The sequence below is a fragment of the Microchirus variegatus genome (assembly GCF_963457635.1).
Source record: "Microchirus variegatus genome assembly, chromosome: 3".
Classification (NCBI taxonomy): domain Eukaryota; kingdom Metazoa; phylum Chordata; class Actinopteri; order Pleuronectiformes; family Soleidae; genus Microchirus; species Microchirus variegatus.
The window spans coordinates 24582604-24597236 of NC_139804.1; the positions used below are offsets into that span (position 1 = coordinate 24582604).

Sequence of the window (14633 nt, forward strand, 5' to 3'; positions counted from 1 at the left end):
AACCACAATGAGACATCCAAGGGCAATGAGGAAACACGGATTAAGAATGCATGTTGTGCTTGTCTACATTCATACTTGGCTCCAAGTCTGGATATTGCTTCTGGCAGGCACACATGAAGTGATAACGACTGGGTCAGATTGATTTCACAATAAAAGCCCACTAGATGAGTTTCAATCAGGTGGGTTCAGGCAGGAAAACTGTGGGGGATGCCACTCTTTTTTTGTAATTTATTCATTTATTCGTACAGTTAATCTGCAGCAGTGATTCATTTTAATGTGTAACTGAAAGAGTAATAGATTACTTTTAATTGGACATTTCTACTCAGATTATTCCTCAAAAAAGTATTTATTTTGTATTCCCAAGAATATTTTGATCCCTTTGGCTAAGGAGGCAATATTTAACTTCTGGTCCACAGCATGAGGATTTTTTGACGTTGCAAAAATACTGTAATGTTATGGAGCTGTGTTACAATATTATCAAGTACTTCTGTTGAAACTATTATTGTATTCACTCCTTATTTTCTTTTTTTTTATAATTCTAAATTAGCCAAGAGAGCCTGTGACTGAAGAGTTGCCACTTCGAGTCCCCACCAGATCAAGCCTGGACAAACTTGAGGGTTGTGTCAGGAAGGGCATCTGGCATCAAAAAAAATCTCTGCCAAATGAAATTATGTGGAACATCCACTGTGGTGACCCACTGAGAAAGACAAAAATAAACAAATACAAGATTCTACCTCAACTTCACTCATACTGATTTTTCGTCAAATTATTTCATTGTATTTCATTTCCTAGTACTCACTTTATGAAGGCCTCAGTCTCATCTAAGACACATTTTTAATCCGTCTTGTTTAAGTCATAGAGGACTCAGGATTTTAAATCAAGACTGGTTTACGTCATGTTCACTCATCACTGTTAAAATCACTGTGACTGGATGTAAAACTTCAATGCAAGCAATCACATATGTTTGTAGTTAGAATGTCTGTTGTGTTGTGAGATTTGAAAAAAGATTTATAAATCTTGTTTCCAGAGAGGTTTTCCATTTCAGTTCACTGATATTATTTTTCTTTGCGATGAGGTTTACAATCGATCTGTCGTTCTGATGTTAATGTATCATCCAACATCCAACAATTCTTTTGTGGTGGATCTTAATAAATTAGGGTATCTCATTTTGTTATTCACGTTCTAAAGATGAGCATTATATTCAGGTGTACTGTAAACAGAACATAAGGTCTCTCAGTAATTACAATTATTTCAATCAATATTGACACCATAATAATGTATTATTATTCAAAAGTCATAGTGGGAATGCACTATCATCTATGCCAGTGATGTAGGGGGTGGGCAAATACAAAAAAAGCATTTTGAAAATGGCATATTAACAGACAGTTAAATTCAGCTAAACGTTGATTGGGGTTATATATGCTATATTCTTTCTAATGTACAAATAATGGGCGTGTGCCGGATGTTTAGTAATATTAACGTGCCCTTTATTTTGAAGGCGTTGACCGGAAACCCCATTCCCTATTTCGGTTAGCTTGGTGTAGGAGGGGGAGTGGATGGAGGCAGCCAAACATGTTTTCAGTGGAGACTAAGTCAGTTTTCAACATGTTGCTATGTTAAATATGTTAAGCGTCTTCTTTTTCCCTTCTTCTTCTTCTGCTTAGCAACGGAGAGGCAGCGGTGTTATCACAATGGCGGTCACGTTAGTATAGTTGTTCTCATAATGTCTAAACTGAAAACTTGAGTTGGAAACTTTGAAGAAGCTGCAGTTTCGATTAACGACCCTCCTCCCTGCCGCTATCATCATTTTTTTTTTTTACATACATATTACAGCAAAAACAACAACCATGGTATACTGTACATCTGCCATGATGTGGGCATTTGCTTTTAGCTTCTACTTCGGTGTGTCGGAGTGTCTCTTTACCATACCGCTGAAAATATACACGGGGAAGTTGAACGTGTCGTCGGTGTTGGATGCGACTCCTGCTCGGTTGACGTCGTCGAGCTCCGAAGCAAACGGCCTGTCTCTGGCCTCTGATCCCACGGGCACTGTCAACTTTCTGGACATGGAGAACAACCTGCTGGGAGACTCTGGAAGAGGTTACTACATTGAAATGTCCATTGGAACTCCTGGACAGACGGTAATATATGTGTTGTTTACGCGAATGGCTGCAATGTAAAAATAAATCGAATAGTATCGGTTACAAAATGAGCACTGTTTTGATAATCGATTAATCGGCCTGAGCGAGTTGTTAATACAATTATAAAAGAAAAATCAAGCTCTCTGAATTAATGTTCTTTAAAGGGAATATGTTTTGGTTCATTTGCTCTTGTATGAGGAAACATTAATATAATTGTGGACAAAACAGAAATTCAAGGATGTTGTCAGATGAACTTTTTACACAATGTTCTGCTTTCTTTGGACAAAACTGCTTTCATCGGAATTTATGAACTAGTAAGAAAAAAAATAGTCTCATGTCAGTCACTCTGTATGTGTTGCTTTTTTCTTGACAATGCAATTTGTTTTATTTTATTTTACTTAATTCGATCACACTTGCTTTATATGCACCTCTGTCTATCCTCGTGTTCCTCTGCTTCTTAGACAATAGATGTGGAAAGGGTCATGTGTTGCGTTCACTGACTGATGGCAGGTCTTGTGTGGCTGCTGTGAAGCACCATCATGTGATCCACTGATGGTGTCTCAGTGTGAATGATGCCTGAGCGTGAGGGAACACTTGGCTGGCTGTGTTTGTTTCATGACTAGGAATGGGACTTTACAAGATGTTATCGCAAAGGCTTTCACAGTGACTTGATTGTGGCGAATTTCCATTATCGGGATAATCAATAACATTGCATGTGAGTGACTTAAAAATGCTGTCTATGGCACCAGCCTAAAGTCCTAGTGGTTTATTTATAAGTGAAGTGCCACAAGGGGAAGTGCAGCTTTCCACGCATGATTTAAAATGATCTTATCTTTAAGATTTGTTTTGATTTGGTTTTTCACTTGCATTAAATGTGTATCCTTAACAGTTTTTGGTAGTGTAACTACATTTTTTGGAACATTAGTTCCTCTGTTTCTGTAAGCCTTCAGGATGTGTGCACAATGTATGAAATCAGACCAAATGAATGTAGAGCGCACACTGTATTGTAATTATGGGCAGGGAATTTTGTTATCGTCTCATCCCTATTCACAACAGGGCCTTGGTTACCTATCTGTACATGATGTAATATTTTAGCACACTTTTAATTTACTGCAACAGTAGAAGAATGACATGAGTCATGGGAAGACGAGATCACTTTCTTATAAAATAAAATCAACTCTTTGTTTACAGGCCTCTCTGAGACCACAATATCACTGCTGTGGTTTGCAGCAGCTGTCTGTAGTCTGTACAGCCTTGGGGTCTGGAGGTAGACTTAACGCCTGCTCACATGCACTTACTCATATGATGTTGCCTGTGAGGACCAGTGTTTCTTACCAGGCAGCTGACCGGGATTATGAGGCTCCCTGGGAGCAAAGAGCAGCCCCACTACTGTAGCACGGGTGCAGGCATATTTAACTGCTCAGCTGTGTTCCTCTTAGTTTGCACTGAAATATGCCGATGTAATTTCTTGTCATTATTTCATATTGCTCATTACATAAAGTGCCTAACATGTTCATATTAATGATTAAGGAGGACTAAATGGTCCCAGGAGAGGTGGAAGAAGGAATTGGTCCGTCACTATTAAAAATTCATGATGCTTTTGGGTGTTGTAGGTTTAAGACTGTGCTCTGCCATTGTGTTGTAAGTAGATGCATTTTAAAATGGAGCTCATACGAATCAGTAGTAGATTATCTCTTTAGTATCTTATTGACTCATTGTTCTCGGTCTTCTCAACTTCAACAGACGAGTGTTCTCAAGGCTCTTGGTGTCCAGACTCACTGAGAGTTATCAGTGCAGCCTGACATGTCACTTCCTTGTGTTAACCTCCTGGAGGATAATATAGCAGCACATGCCAGAGTGCAATTGTCTCACAACCTAACAACCGGTCCTGGTTGTGCTCACATTGAGATGTTGTAATGGCACACCACACAAGAGGAAATTCCATTTAATTCAAGTTTGTTCAGACTACAATTGATTCAGATTTATTAACAAAGTATTCCCATTGACCTTCCTCGACTTATGTGAAGAGAAAGTGGTTATGTTATCTTGTAAAACTTAGTAATTAGACGCTGTGGTAATTTATTATTCGCAACTATAAGCAGTTTCCCACTGTCCCATTTCACTAAAACCAAAAACCAAAACCACCAACCATTACAGTCCTTTACTTTATCAGTTAATTTCATTGGAGACAAACAAACATGTCCAAAACACTAACCTTCTTGGCAGAGGTACATTCTAGCAGGCAGACGAATGGAGACAGATCATGACATCATGATCTCTTTCATGATTAAGGGATAAAGAATTTAAGTCATTACAATATTTTTATTTAAAAGAGTCTGTTACAGAAAGTAACCCAAATCTTTTTTTCTTTATAACAAAATGTGTAATCATTGTGCAAATTCACAGTTTGGTTCAGGTTTGTATTTTTGAACAATGTTCAAATTGTGTCAGGTTTTTTTTTTATAAACAAACATTTCCAACTGAAATCTGCGATCTCGTATTTGCAGTAACTATATCAGTAGAAGTCGTAGCAGAAGACAATCATTTAAAGAAAAGAAAGTGTTATCTCTCAGTTTCAGAATTCTTTACCTTTATTACCTCCATTAAGCTTTTATTGTTCTTATATTAAATATAAAACAATAAAAGCTGAATGGAGGCCAAAATAAAGAGGAAACTTTGGCCTCCAACAGAGCTGCATGTGTTGATTCCTCACTTTTTCACAGCAGATGATTTAACACATCATAGCAGGAGAAGTACAGGTGCAGTTAATGATGCGACCAATGACTCAGGTCCCTGAATTGTCCCACTAAACTAACATACACATTACCTGGTAACCAACTGGAACCAGTTCATCTATATGGAGGGCAGTTGTTACTATTATCAGTGTCAATATGAACAGGTTTGTTTTAAAAACAGCTGCAGGCTATTTGGGACTTGTGTCAGGTGACTGTCTCAACACAGCAGGAAGAGACTAATTAAGCAACTGATCAGTGGAAAATTTTGTATATTACATAATATATTTGTTATATATAAAAATTAAACAATTACTCAGTTATTCATAGATATCTAAATTAATTTGCTCCATTCAATGAAGAAATCATTAAAACTGAATGCTTTTGTGTCTGTGGACAAAACAAGACATTGAAGAACATCATCATGCCGAGGTTTGGGAAACACTGTTGTCGAGAGAGACACACCACTTTTATAGCTTCCAGGGAATAGTTACATTTTGCGGTAGACGGAGAAAAACAGCGTCAGTGTCGTCACACTAATATTGTAGCATTTGCAGTGGCAAAATCACCTGTAACTCGGTGCTATTAAGTGATACTCCCTGTATTATTCTAACTAAATGATAATGTGATTACAGGGCCATGGTGTTAAATGAGGCAATATTCAAATGAGCCACTAATTGCCACATCTGTTAGCATGTGGCACAGAGAGGCTGAGGTGTCGGTTGGAAGGCCTCACATCTGCTAATTGGTACAAACAGGTAGCAGATGCACATTGCTGCCATGGAGCCACCACCAATTAGACAGTGAGCGCTCAACTGCAGGCTGGCACAGCAGTGGGGGGAAGAGATTTGCCTGAGGCTCAGGTGGCAAGCAGGAGGAGGATAGTGAGACTAGAACAGATCAGCAGCGTGGGGATAAGAAATGTCCCTGCTCCCTCTCCTCCACCACGAGGGCCCAGTGTTTTCTAGAATAGCCCGTTTGGCCAGCTCAGGTCTTGTGTGACTAGACTAATGCCATCTACAAGACGGTGGGGTTTTTTTTTTAGACGGCACGGTCACTGTGATGGGACCAGTGCCAGTCCAGTGAGGAGGATAAGCCCACAACCTCCAGGAAGGCCAACAGTGGCTTCCTGTACAAGACTTAACCGATCGATAACGCATGGTTGATGATTACAGAATTGCTTCGTAATGACTTTATGCACACCTAAGCATGACAATCGGCTGATGGCTGTTAGGAATTATGGTCATTTGGGTTTCTGAGGAAATAGTGCAGTGTAAAAATGAACAGACTTTAGTTTGTCATGGTTTATATGTGGTTAGCTTTATAGCTTAAGGGACAAAGCTTAAGGAAGTGGATGTTTGGAATAACTTCTTTGTCCGCCATACTTGTTTTACACCATAAGAAAAACCACTTCCTGCTGTGCTGGTCTGTCACAAAGAAAAAGACAGCCACAGAAAAACAGTGATTGATTGTTGCAGTAACTTTTCATTCCTGAGCAGCTAAGCATAATAAATGATTTCCAACTATTTCCATGCACTGTGTCATGTGATGTGACTGAAAAACCACTGCTGACCGCTTAGTTGTTGAGTCATCAAGAGGTTGCATGGAGTCGTGTTTTATGACCTCATCATGGCGACGAGTGCCTGCTTGTGAGTGCCAGTGTGGCTACTGCTCAGTTGGGGGTGACAGAAATCTGCAGGCTCATTAAATCCTAGTCGCTGACTCGATGCCTGGAAGACAAAATGATCTCAACTGTTGTGAGCTGGTGCCCACTGTGCACATGACACATACCGGTCGTGTCCAAAGCCAGAGGCGATCTTGTTTGACTTATAAATCACACATTAGAGAGTAATTATAACGGGAGGTGCTCATTTAGGATGCTGTTTACAGCTGTTTGTTTCAATAAAGATATTCAGTTTGACATTTCTGCTAATGCCCAGTTATGCTCTGAGTTTGACTCGTGAAAAAGCTCGGCAGTAGCCTGTGACTTAAAGCTCACATAGAGTGGTCCTGTTGCACATATATGTTAGTTATGGAGGTCTACTTACATACATTAACTTGTTTTTATGGACAAAAACCTCCTAGTTGCTGTAAACTAGCTGATCTGTGAATCCTACAGGGAGGACGCCATTTTGGATTGAATGCGAAAACGGAAGCGTTTTTGGCGAATTTACAAAATATTTTTTTAATTTTGGCTGTACTGTTGTTGTTGGTGAGTTCAGTATGTTATATGTCTGTGACATATTAGGAGGATTTTATGGCCAGTTGCTTTAGATTTATTACATAATGCACTTTTAAGAGACTGTAAAAAGTAAATTTTTTCTTCTTTTTCTTACATGGCTTTATTTTATAATAGTTGTTTTTAAACTTGAAAGTCTGCTCATCAAAATAACCCACACGCTTCACCTTAAGGATATACACGATTGCCAACTAACGTGTTTTTTGTTTGTTGTTGTTTCTTTTTACAACGTGACTGAGAAGCTCTATAGATGTGGGTGTGGTTGCGATAGATAACACTTGTGGTTGTAAAAGCAAACATTTCCTTTTTGCTTTCCAGCTAAACATCCTGGTGGATACAGGCAGCAGCAACTTTGCTGTGGCTGCGGCTCCACACCCCTTCATTACTCACTACTTCAACACTGCACTGTGAGTGGCTCCAGCTCTTATACACAAACTCTTGAAAATATGATAGTAGAAGTGACTTCATCATCTGTTCTCTGTCACCCATGACTTGTTGTGACATAAACATAATTTATCCGGGACTTTGATCAGAGATTGAATGTTCCCATTATCCCTGTTCTCACCAGTAATTTATACAATCCTGGAAGGCTGTACTGTGTCCTTTCAGACTTTTCTATGAGTAGTAATTTGATGTATTTCCATGGAACTTAATTATCAACTCACCGCAAGCCTTTGTAACTATCCCCACTTCTTGGTTTCTCTGTCTGTGTTTAGCTCTAGCACATACCAGTCAGTTGATCGGACTGTGGCTGTCAGGTACACCCAGGGCAACTGGGAAGGTGAACTGGCCCTCGACCGTGTCTCCATCCCCAAAGGCCCAAGCGGGTCCATGATCATCAACATAGCTGCCATCCTGTCGTCTGAGGGCTTCTTCCTTCCTAGGGTCAACTGGCAAGGCATCTTGGGACTGGCATATCCCATGCTGGCACGGGTGAGAGAGAAAATCCCAATATTTAATGTCCTCAATCTGAGATTGTGGGGAGAAACTTATTCCCTTCATTCCGGCTGTATGCCAAAATAACATGGTCTCAATGGCGAGTATTCTATTCATGGAAAACGTTTTGGTTTTTTTATACTTTGAGCATCAAGCTTTTAATGCCATGTAAGAAAAAAAATTATTTGTGGTTTACAGAAGGGAAACATAATTTCCTTGATGTCAGATTGTATCACGTTAATGGAACAGCACTGCATAACCCTCTACTGTCCTGTTTTTTTCCCAACCCTGTTCCAAATAAGATCTTTTTTGTAGTCATGGGCATTTCACATGACAACAGAAAAGTGCTATGTTGATTATTTTCTGCTGCAAAGGGAGGTGTGGTGCTTTCCCCCCCCAGTCTAATTTACTGTTGTCGCTGTCATGTCCCGTTTTAAGTTTTTATCCTCACTTGCACTGCAGTAATATTTTATGAGTTTAACCACTTAACATTTTCAGGAGGCACAGAAGTCAAGACAGTGGACTATGATAGCAGGACAAGACTTAGGTTCTTCTCTCAGTGTCAGCTCTCTTTAACATGATCATTTAGTGTTGGTAGGATAAGAGTGACGACTGTGAACTGGTATAATACATCCTTGGATTCTGTGCTGACCACAGATGAAACACCAGTGATTAAAGGGGTCAGGTTGTTCAGGTTTAACTTGCTTGAGGACCGTTTGTTATTCTAGATGTGAGAAAGACACTGGTGTGAAAAACTTGTTTTTCAGAAACAGGAGCTCCTCCTTTAGTCAATGGTCACTTTTTCTCACCTACACTACATACATTTCTGTGCACCATTAGATTAGTTTTAGCAATGTTAAAATCAGTGTGGTAATTGCTCAGATGTCCACAGAGGGCGATAGAGGTGACTGGAACCCTAACCCCTTGGGAAAGGCTGAACTAGACTTACCCCAAAATTCACATCTGCCATTTTTGCAACACATTTCTTCTTCCATGTTCTTTTTTCTAAACTGGAAAGTTTTTGTAAAATATAGTCTGGCAAAAAAACAACAACAATTAAATAAACCTGCAATGTGGAAAAAGTAATCAAACAAACATGTAATGGAAAATGTTCGAAGGCCAAATCGAATAACACAAGTTAACTACATGCTGTATATTCTGACCTCTCTCGATCAGCCTGACTCAACTGTGGAGCCCTTCTTCAACTCTGTGGTGCAACAGCTGGGAATTCCAGACATCTTTTCCCTCCAGATGTGCGGTGCTGGACTGTCTGCCATCAGCACAGAAGACCCTGCAGGCGGCAGTCTTGTGAGTAGTACACAGAGAGGAGTTTGATCAGATGAATATGTCAACTGTTTTGGTTGTATGGTTTCGTTCAAGGCAAGGAGGATGTATTTTGAACTAAACAGAACCATTTGTTTTATTACCTCTGCCAATGAGTTGATGACGTAATAGAAATTCATGTTGTTGTTTTTTTAAATAAAAACAAAATATTTTCCAGCTCTGATCAAAGAAACCACATTCAGAGGTAGCATTTGTCCACATTCCTGAGCTGCATGAATGCAGCCTATCCTCAGGACAGATTAGAGGGATTATAGATCACCACCTCAGATACTGGTGGTCATGTGGCCAGTGTTAGTATAGTGTTAAAACTAAGAGGCAATCACACGTTCATGTGCCACCACCTCCACAATATTAACACTGACTGCCATTCTTTTCTTTTAATGGTTGACTTTATTTGAGAATGAGTAGAGCTGCTCTTGCTCTCTCTCGCTCTCCTGCAAACAACAATTTCTTTGTGCAAACAGTCGTGAGGTCAGTTTGTATTTGTATAAAGGGTAGGGCAGCTAGATCCTAACATGCTTCAAAGGAGACACATCTAGGAAGCATTTTCACGCCAGGTGAGAACAGTGCTATCCAGATGTTAATACCAAGTGTGGGTGGAATCTCTGAATACTTTCTCCAGAGTGAAGCGTTTTTGAGTGGCATGTGGATGAGACGCTCTTTACTCTCAGACTAAATAGATCAGTCAGATCAGTTTGGGTGTATTGAAGTGACATTAGCTGGTATCTTCCTTGTCTGAGTGGTTTTTCCACTGGAAGCGCTGTCAAGTCAGAATGACACTAATTAAACTAAGATAGTATGGACAGCCTCAAAGCTTTGCTTCATGCATCGTCATCATATTGATCCACTGATACAGACAGATGGATAAGATTATGTGTATTTATATATTCAGCCATTGTGTGAGTGTGTTATGAGTGAAGATATCTTTTTGTTCCTCCTCAGATCATGGGAGGGGCTGAGCCGACTCTGTACCGTGGGTCTGTGTGGTACACCCCTATAATAGAGGAGTGGTACTACCAAGTGGAGGTGTTAAAGCTGGAGGTCGGAGACCAGAATCTGAACCTCGACTGCAAAGAGGTAAATTTCAACCTGTTGTGTTTCTTACCTCAGACAGTTGCAATGATTCTCCAAGCAATAGTACAGGCATTATTGATGAGCTGATTGTATAAAGGTAACAGCACAGAATTGAAAAAGAATCCGCAGTACTGGAAGGAAATGCTAGCCAGTTTGTCATTTTGAGAAACTCCCTCTCTTCTATTCTTTTGTTTGTTCAAGGTCTTCTATAGGAGCTTTTTGAGCTGAGAAAACCCCTGCTGCACTTCACTCTGTCTCCCTTTTCTTTCAGTACAACATGGATAAAGCTATAGTTGACAGTGGGACAACACTGCTGCGACTTCCTGTCAATGTCTTCAATGCTGTGGTAGAAGCCATCACACGCAGCTCACTGGTACGCTGATGTCTCTCCACAGACAATGATGAAACGTGTTGTCAGAGCAAAGAGATGCAGAGGAGGATAGCGCGCACTCACTGCTCAAGGACGTAGTTGCTTTCAGATGAAAGATCAGGAGTTTCACTGCTGTAGAAAAGTGTGTTTGTGTGCCTGTGCTACCCCCCCTTTTTACCCTTAACTACAGCACACAAACAGTGATCAAGGTTAATGTGAACATAAAAGCATCCTTTTCAATTCATTTATCCATATCCTTGCAATTAAATAAGTACATTTGCTGGAGAATAAAAGCAAAAACCTGGTGTGTTGTGTTGCAGTACTGACCTCTCTCTCTTTCTTTCACTTTTTCTGGGATTCAGATCCAGGATTTTTCTTCAGGGTTCTGGGATGGCACAAAGCTTGCATGCTGGATGAAGGGAGAGAACCCCTGGACATTTTTCCCAAATCTCTCCATGTACCTGAGAGCCACAAACACCAGTCAGTCCTTCCGTATCACCATTTTGCCTCAGGTACTCACAATAGATCAACTGAAACACAAACACAAGTCATCCTTTCTTAACAATTACCAGTCCTCATTCATCTCTGTTCATTTGTCATCGTCTTACAGCTGTACATCCAACCGGTCACTGAGGTGGACGGCACACTCGACTGTTTTCGATTTGGTTTGTCGTCGTCGACTAACGGCCTGATCATCGGCGCTACTGTCATGGAAGGCTTCTATGTGGTGTTCGATCGAGCCCAACAGAGAGTCGGCTTTGCACTCAGCACCTGTGCAGGTACAGGATTACACAAGAAATTATAGACTTATTACAGTGGTACAAATAACTGCACTTTGATTCTTTGTCTTACAACACTGGTGTGGATATTAATCTGCTATCATAATCTTAGCCTTTTAACTTTTGTGCTGTATTTAAGTCCTCGATCTCGGTATACTATCCCAATTGTGTGTGAAGTGTTCAAACACATACAAGTAGAAAAGAAGGGCCACGTTGAAACTCATCCGAATAAAGGAGCTGGAAGTACTCAAATTAAACAGCTTTATGTTCTACCACCTTGTTGGTAAAGGTTTCTATGGGTTTGTCTCTGGTATACGGTTTTCATTCTTGATGAAAGAATGTTGTCTCTCTTGTTGATAACACTTCAAGAAGTAAATAAAGTGCTCTCTGTTAAGTGATAACTTAAAAAGGCACAATGCAATGACCTGTAATCGTTTCGAGGCCGACTGATCAAGAATGACTTTCCCATTCAACATTTCCCTTTCTTCTCTTCTCTTTACATCACTTTTGTTCTGTATTAAGCAAACATATTTCAACTTTGAAGGTTAAGGCTACCAGCGTAGGGTTGTCAGCTGCGATGAGCTGAGCTACACTGGTATAATCAAGACAGAAAACTCTCAACTAGCTGCCTTTGAGTAAAACACTTTACTATATGATACGATATTGAATTTCTGTAATAAGCAATAGTTTTATTATAAGTGATAAAAATCTCTGATTTTAACAAAATCCTTTTTTACGTTTATACGTCAGCTGTTCTGAAATTGGTGAAGGCCATTTATTTAATCTGTAATCTAAAATGATGCGTTTATAAATCTTGACTAAAAACCCACTTCTTCTTCTTCTTAGTGTTCCCTGACCATGTATAAGAGTTGGAAGTTTTGGTGTCATATTGGTTTTATATTGCTTTTAGTTTACATTGTTCTATATCTTGCCTGTTTATGTAGTTATGCGATGTAAAGTACTTTGGTCAACTGTTGTTTTTAAATGTGCGATAGAAATAATCTTGGATTGGATTGAATTTGGATCCAAATTTAGCACTACTATTTCAAATCTACATATGCTTATTTTCTGTCTCTGTTTTTTCTGCAGTTAGAGGTGGAGTGCTTCTATCAGAGATAGCGGGACCTTTCGCAGCATCAGACGTGGCGGCCGACTGCTCCAGCGGAGTGCTGAAGGAGCCTTTGCTGTGGGTCATCTCCTACACCTTGATGGCGATCTGCGGTCTGGTCCTCATCATCCTGTTGCTGCTGCTGGTCCTTCCCTGTCACCGCAGGGACCACTTCGGAGAGATAACGGACGAGTCCTCGCTGGTCCGTCATCGTATCAAGTGACTGAGAGGGACTGGAGGGGTGAACGGGATGAAGGGGCAGGGACACAGAGAGCAGAGCCCTTCCACAGCAGCGGAGAAGGGCTTGAGCCTGCATGGACCAGTGACACATGGCTCTGGACATCTGACTGACTGAAGACTGCACTCATCTGCTTGGCCTGCAGAGGTAGTAGCCCTAAACTGCCTCTTAAAGGGAAAGTCCACCCTAAAAACACTGACAAGTGGACTTCTTGAAGAACAAACAACTGTCAATGTAGTTATTATTACAGTTTCCTGTTTCCTTCTTACTCTCAAGGATAGTTCATGTTGACAGCTTTTGTCATATGGAGACAATGTGACACTGAGAAAGACATCCAGCATAGAGGAAGAGCAGGTTAAAGATCTTAATGCCATGGCTGGCTGCTGACAGTATTGGTCTTTCCAATGACGCACCAACAATCAGGGTGAAGAATTAGAGGGCACTCGAGTCAAGTTCCAGGCTCGACTGAACACAAAGGTGTCGTGGGAAATGAAGGTGATCATGAACACAAACAGAAAGGTGAACAAAACTATGAAACACTTTATGATGCGGGGCAGTTTAAGAAGGTCTACAGGTAAAATGTCTTCCTTACAGATAATCAAATGAATGTGGATAAGCAGTGCTTAAAACTGAACTGTAAGTTGTTGCTGACATTTTCCAGTGTTACTCACTTCAAAGAGCATACGAGAGCTTTAAATGTGCCTTTACAGCAGAGCGTGTGTTATCAACAGATCGTTCTTTTAGCATTTTCTTTTAAAGATCTAGCGACAGCTCTGTTTGTTTCTACTGCCGTGTTGTATGTTAAAGTTAACCTCCAATCAAAATAATGTCGGAGTCTATTAAAGTTATGGGATGAAGCTGCTCAGTCAGTCACTGTTCACAGGAAGGAGTACTACATTTACAGTGCAGCCTGAAGTGCCTTTATGTCTCTGTTCAGTGCTTTCTGAACAGTTTGAGACTTGTTCTGCTGAATTGCACTTTTTCTTAAGTTAATCAAAAGTGTAAAAGACCAATCTGTCTAGATCTGTCATGCAATTTGTTATAAATGTAATATTTACTAATACTGCATACGTACAAGTTTATATTTAAATTTCTTTGAATGTGGTTGTATTGTTCTGAATCTTCTCATTTTAGATACTAGATGTTCAAGGGTGCATATTTATACGTCACATTTTATACAAATCAAACACTAAAATTAGGAGCCAAGTTACTTTTTTTTTTAAACTGGAAAAGACTACTTGGTTTTCTGTGAACTTATTAGCTTTCCATGTATTATGCAATAGGAAGCTTAGTTAGGAAGCTACAGTGTCTTGACACTCGAAACACAGTATTGTAGAAGTCAGTGATACAGGTTCATGAAACGTGTGTGAGACCACAGACTGTGCTGCACAATCATCCTGAAACTATCTGTAACACACGACCGTCGACCAAATCGTAGAGTTTGAAAGTGAAGGTACACTTGAATCTTTGAATGTTTGCTTATTTATATTGAACGTGTATTTTCGGTGCCTAAATTAAATTTGTGCTGTAAATAAAAACTGACCAGATCATGAGTGTTTTCTGAAGTTTCTCAGGAACCAAATCATTCCTCAGTGGGAACGAGCGTGATGTAGTTTGTGGGCGACATCTTGTGTTGACTTGTGGTATCTCCATTGACTGACTGATACACCAT

At 40.0% G+C, this 14633-nt stretch overlaps 1 protein-coding gene across 1 annotated transcript; it reads left to right on the forward strand.

The window, feature by feature from the left end:
• The first annotated feature begins 1664 nt into the window (after positions 1-1664).
• On the forward strand, positions 1665-14465 carry bace2 (beta-secretase 2). The gene is made up of 9 exons (XM_083886045.1): positions 1665-2141; positions 7431-7519; positions 7829-8045; positions 9225-9356; positions 10335-10469; positions 10738-10839; positions 11199-11348; positions 11447-11615; positions 12705-14465. The coding sequence occupies exons 1-9, from the start codon at positions 1848-1850 to the stop codon at positions 12944-12946; spliced, it is 1530 nt and encodes a 509-aa protein (XP_083742171.1). The 5' UTR covers positions 1665-1847; the 3' UTR covers positions 12947-14465.
• Positions 14466-14633: the final 168 nt, after the last annotated feature.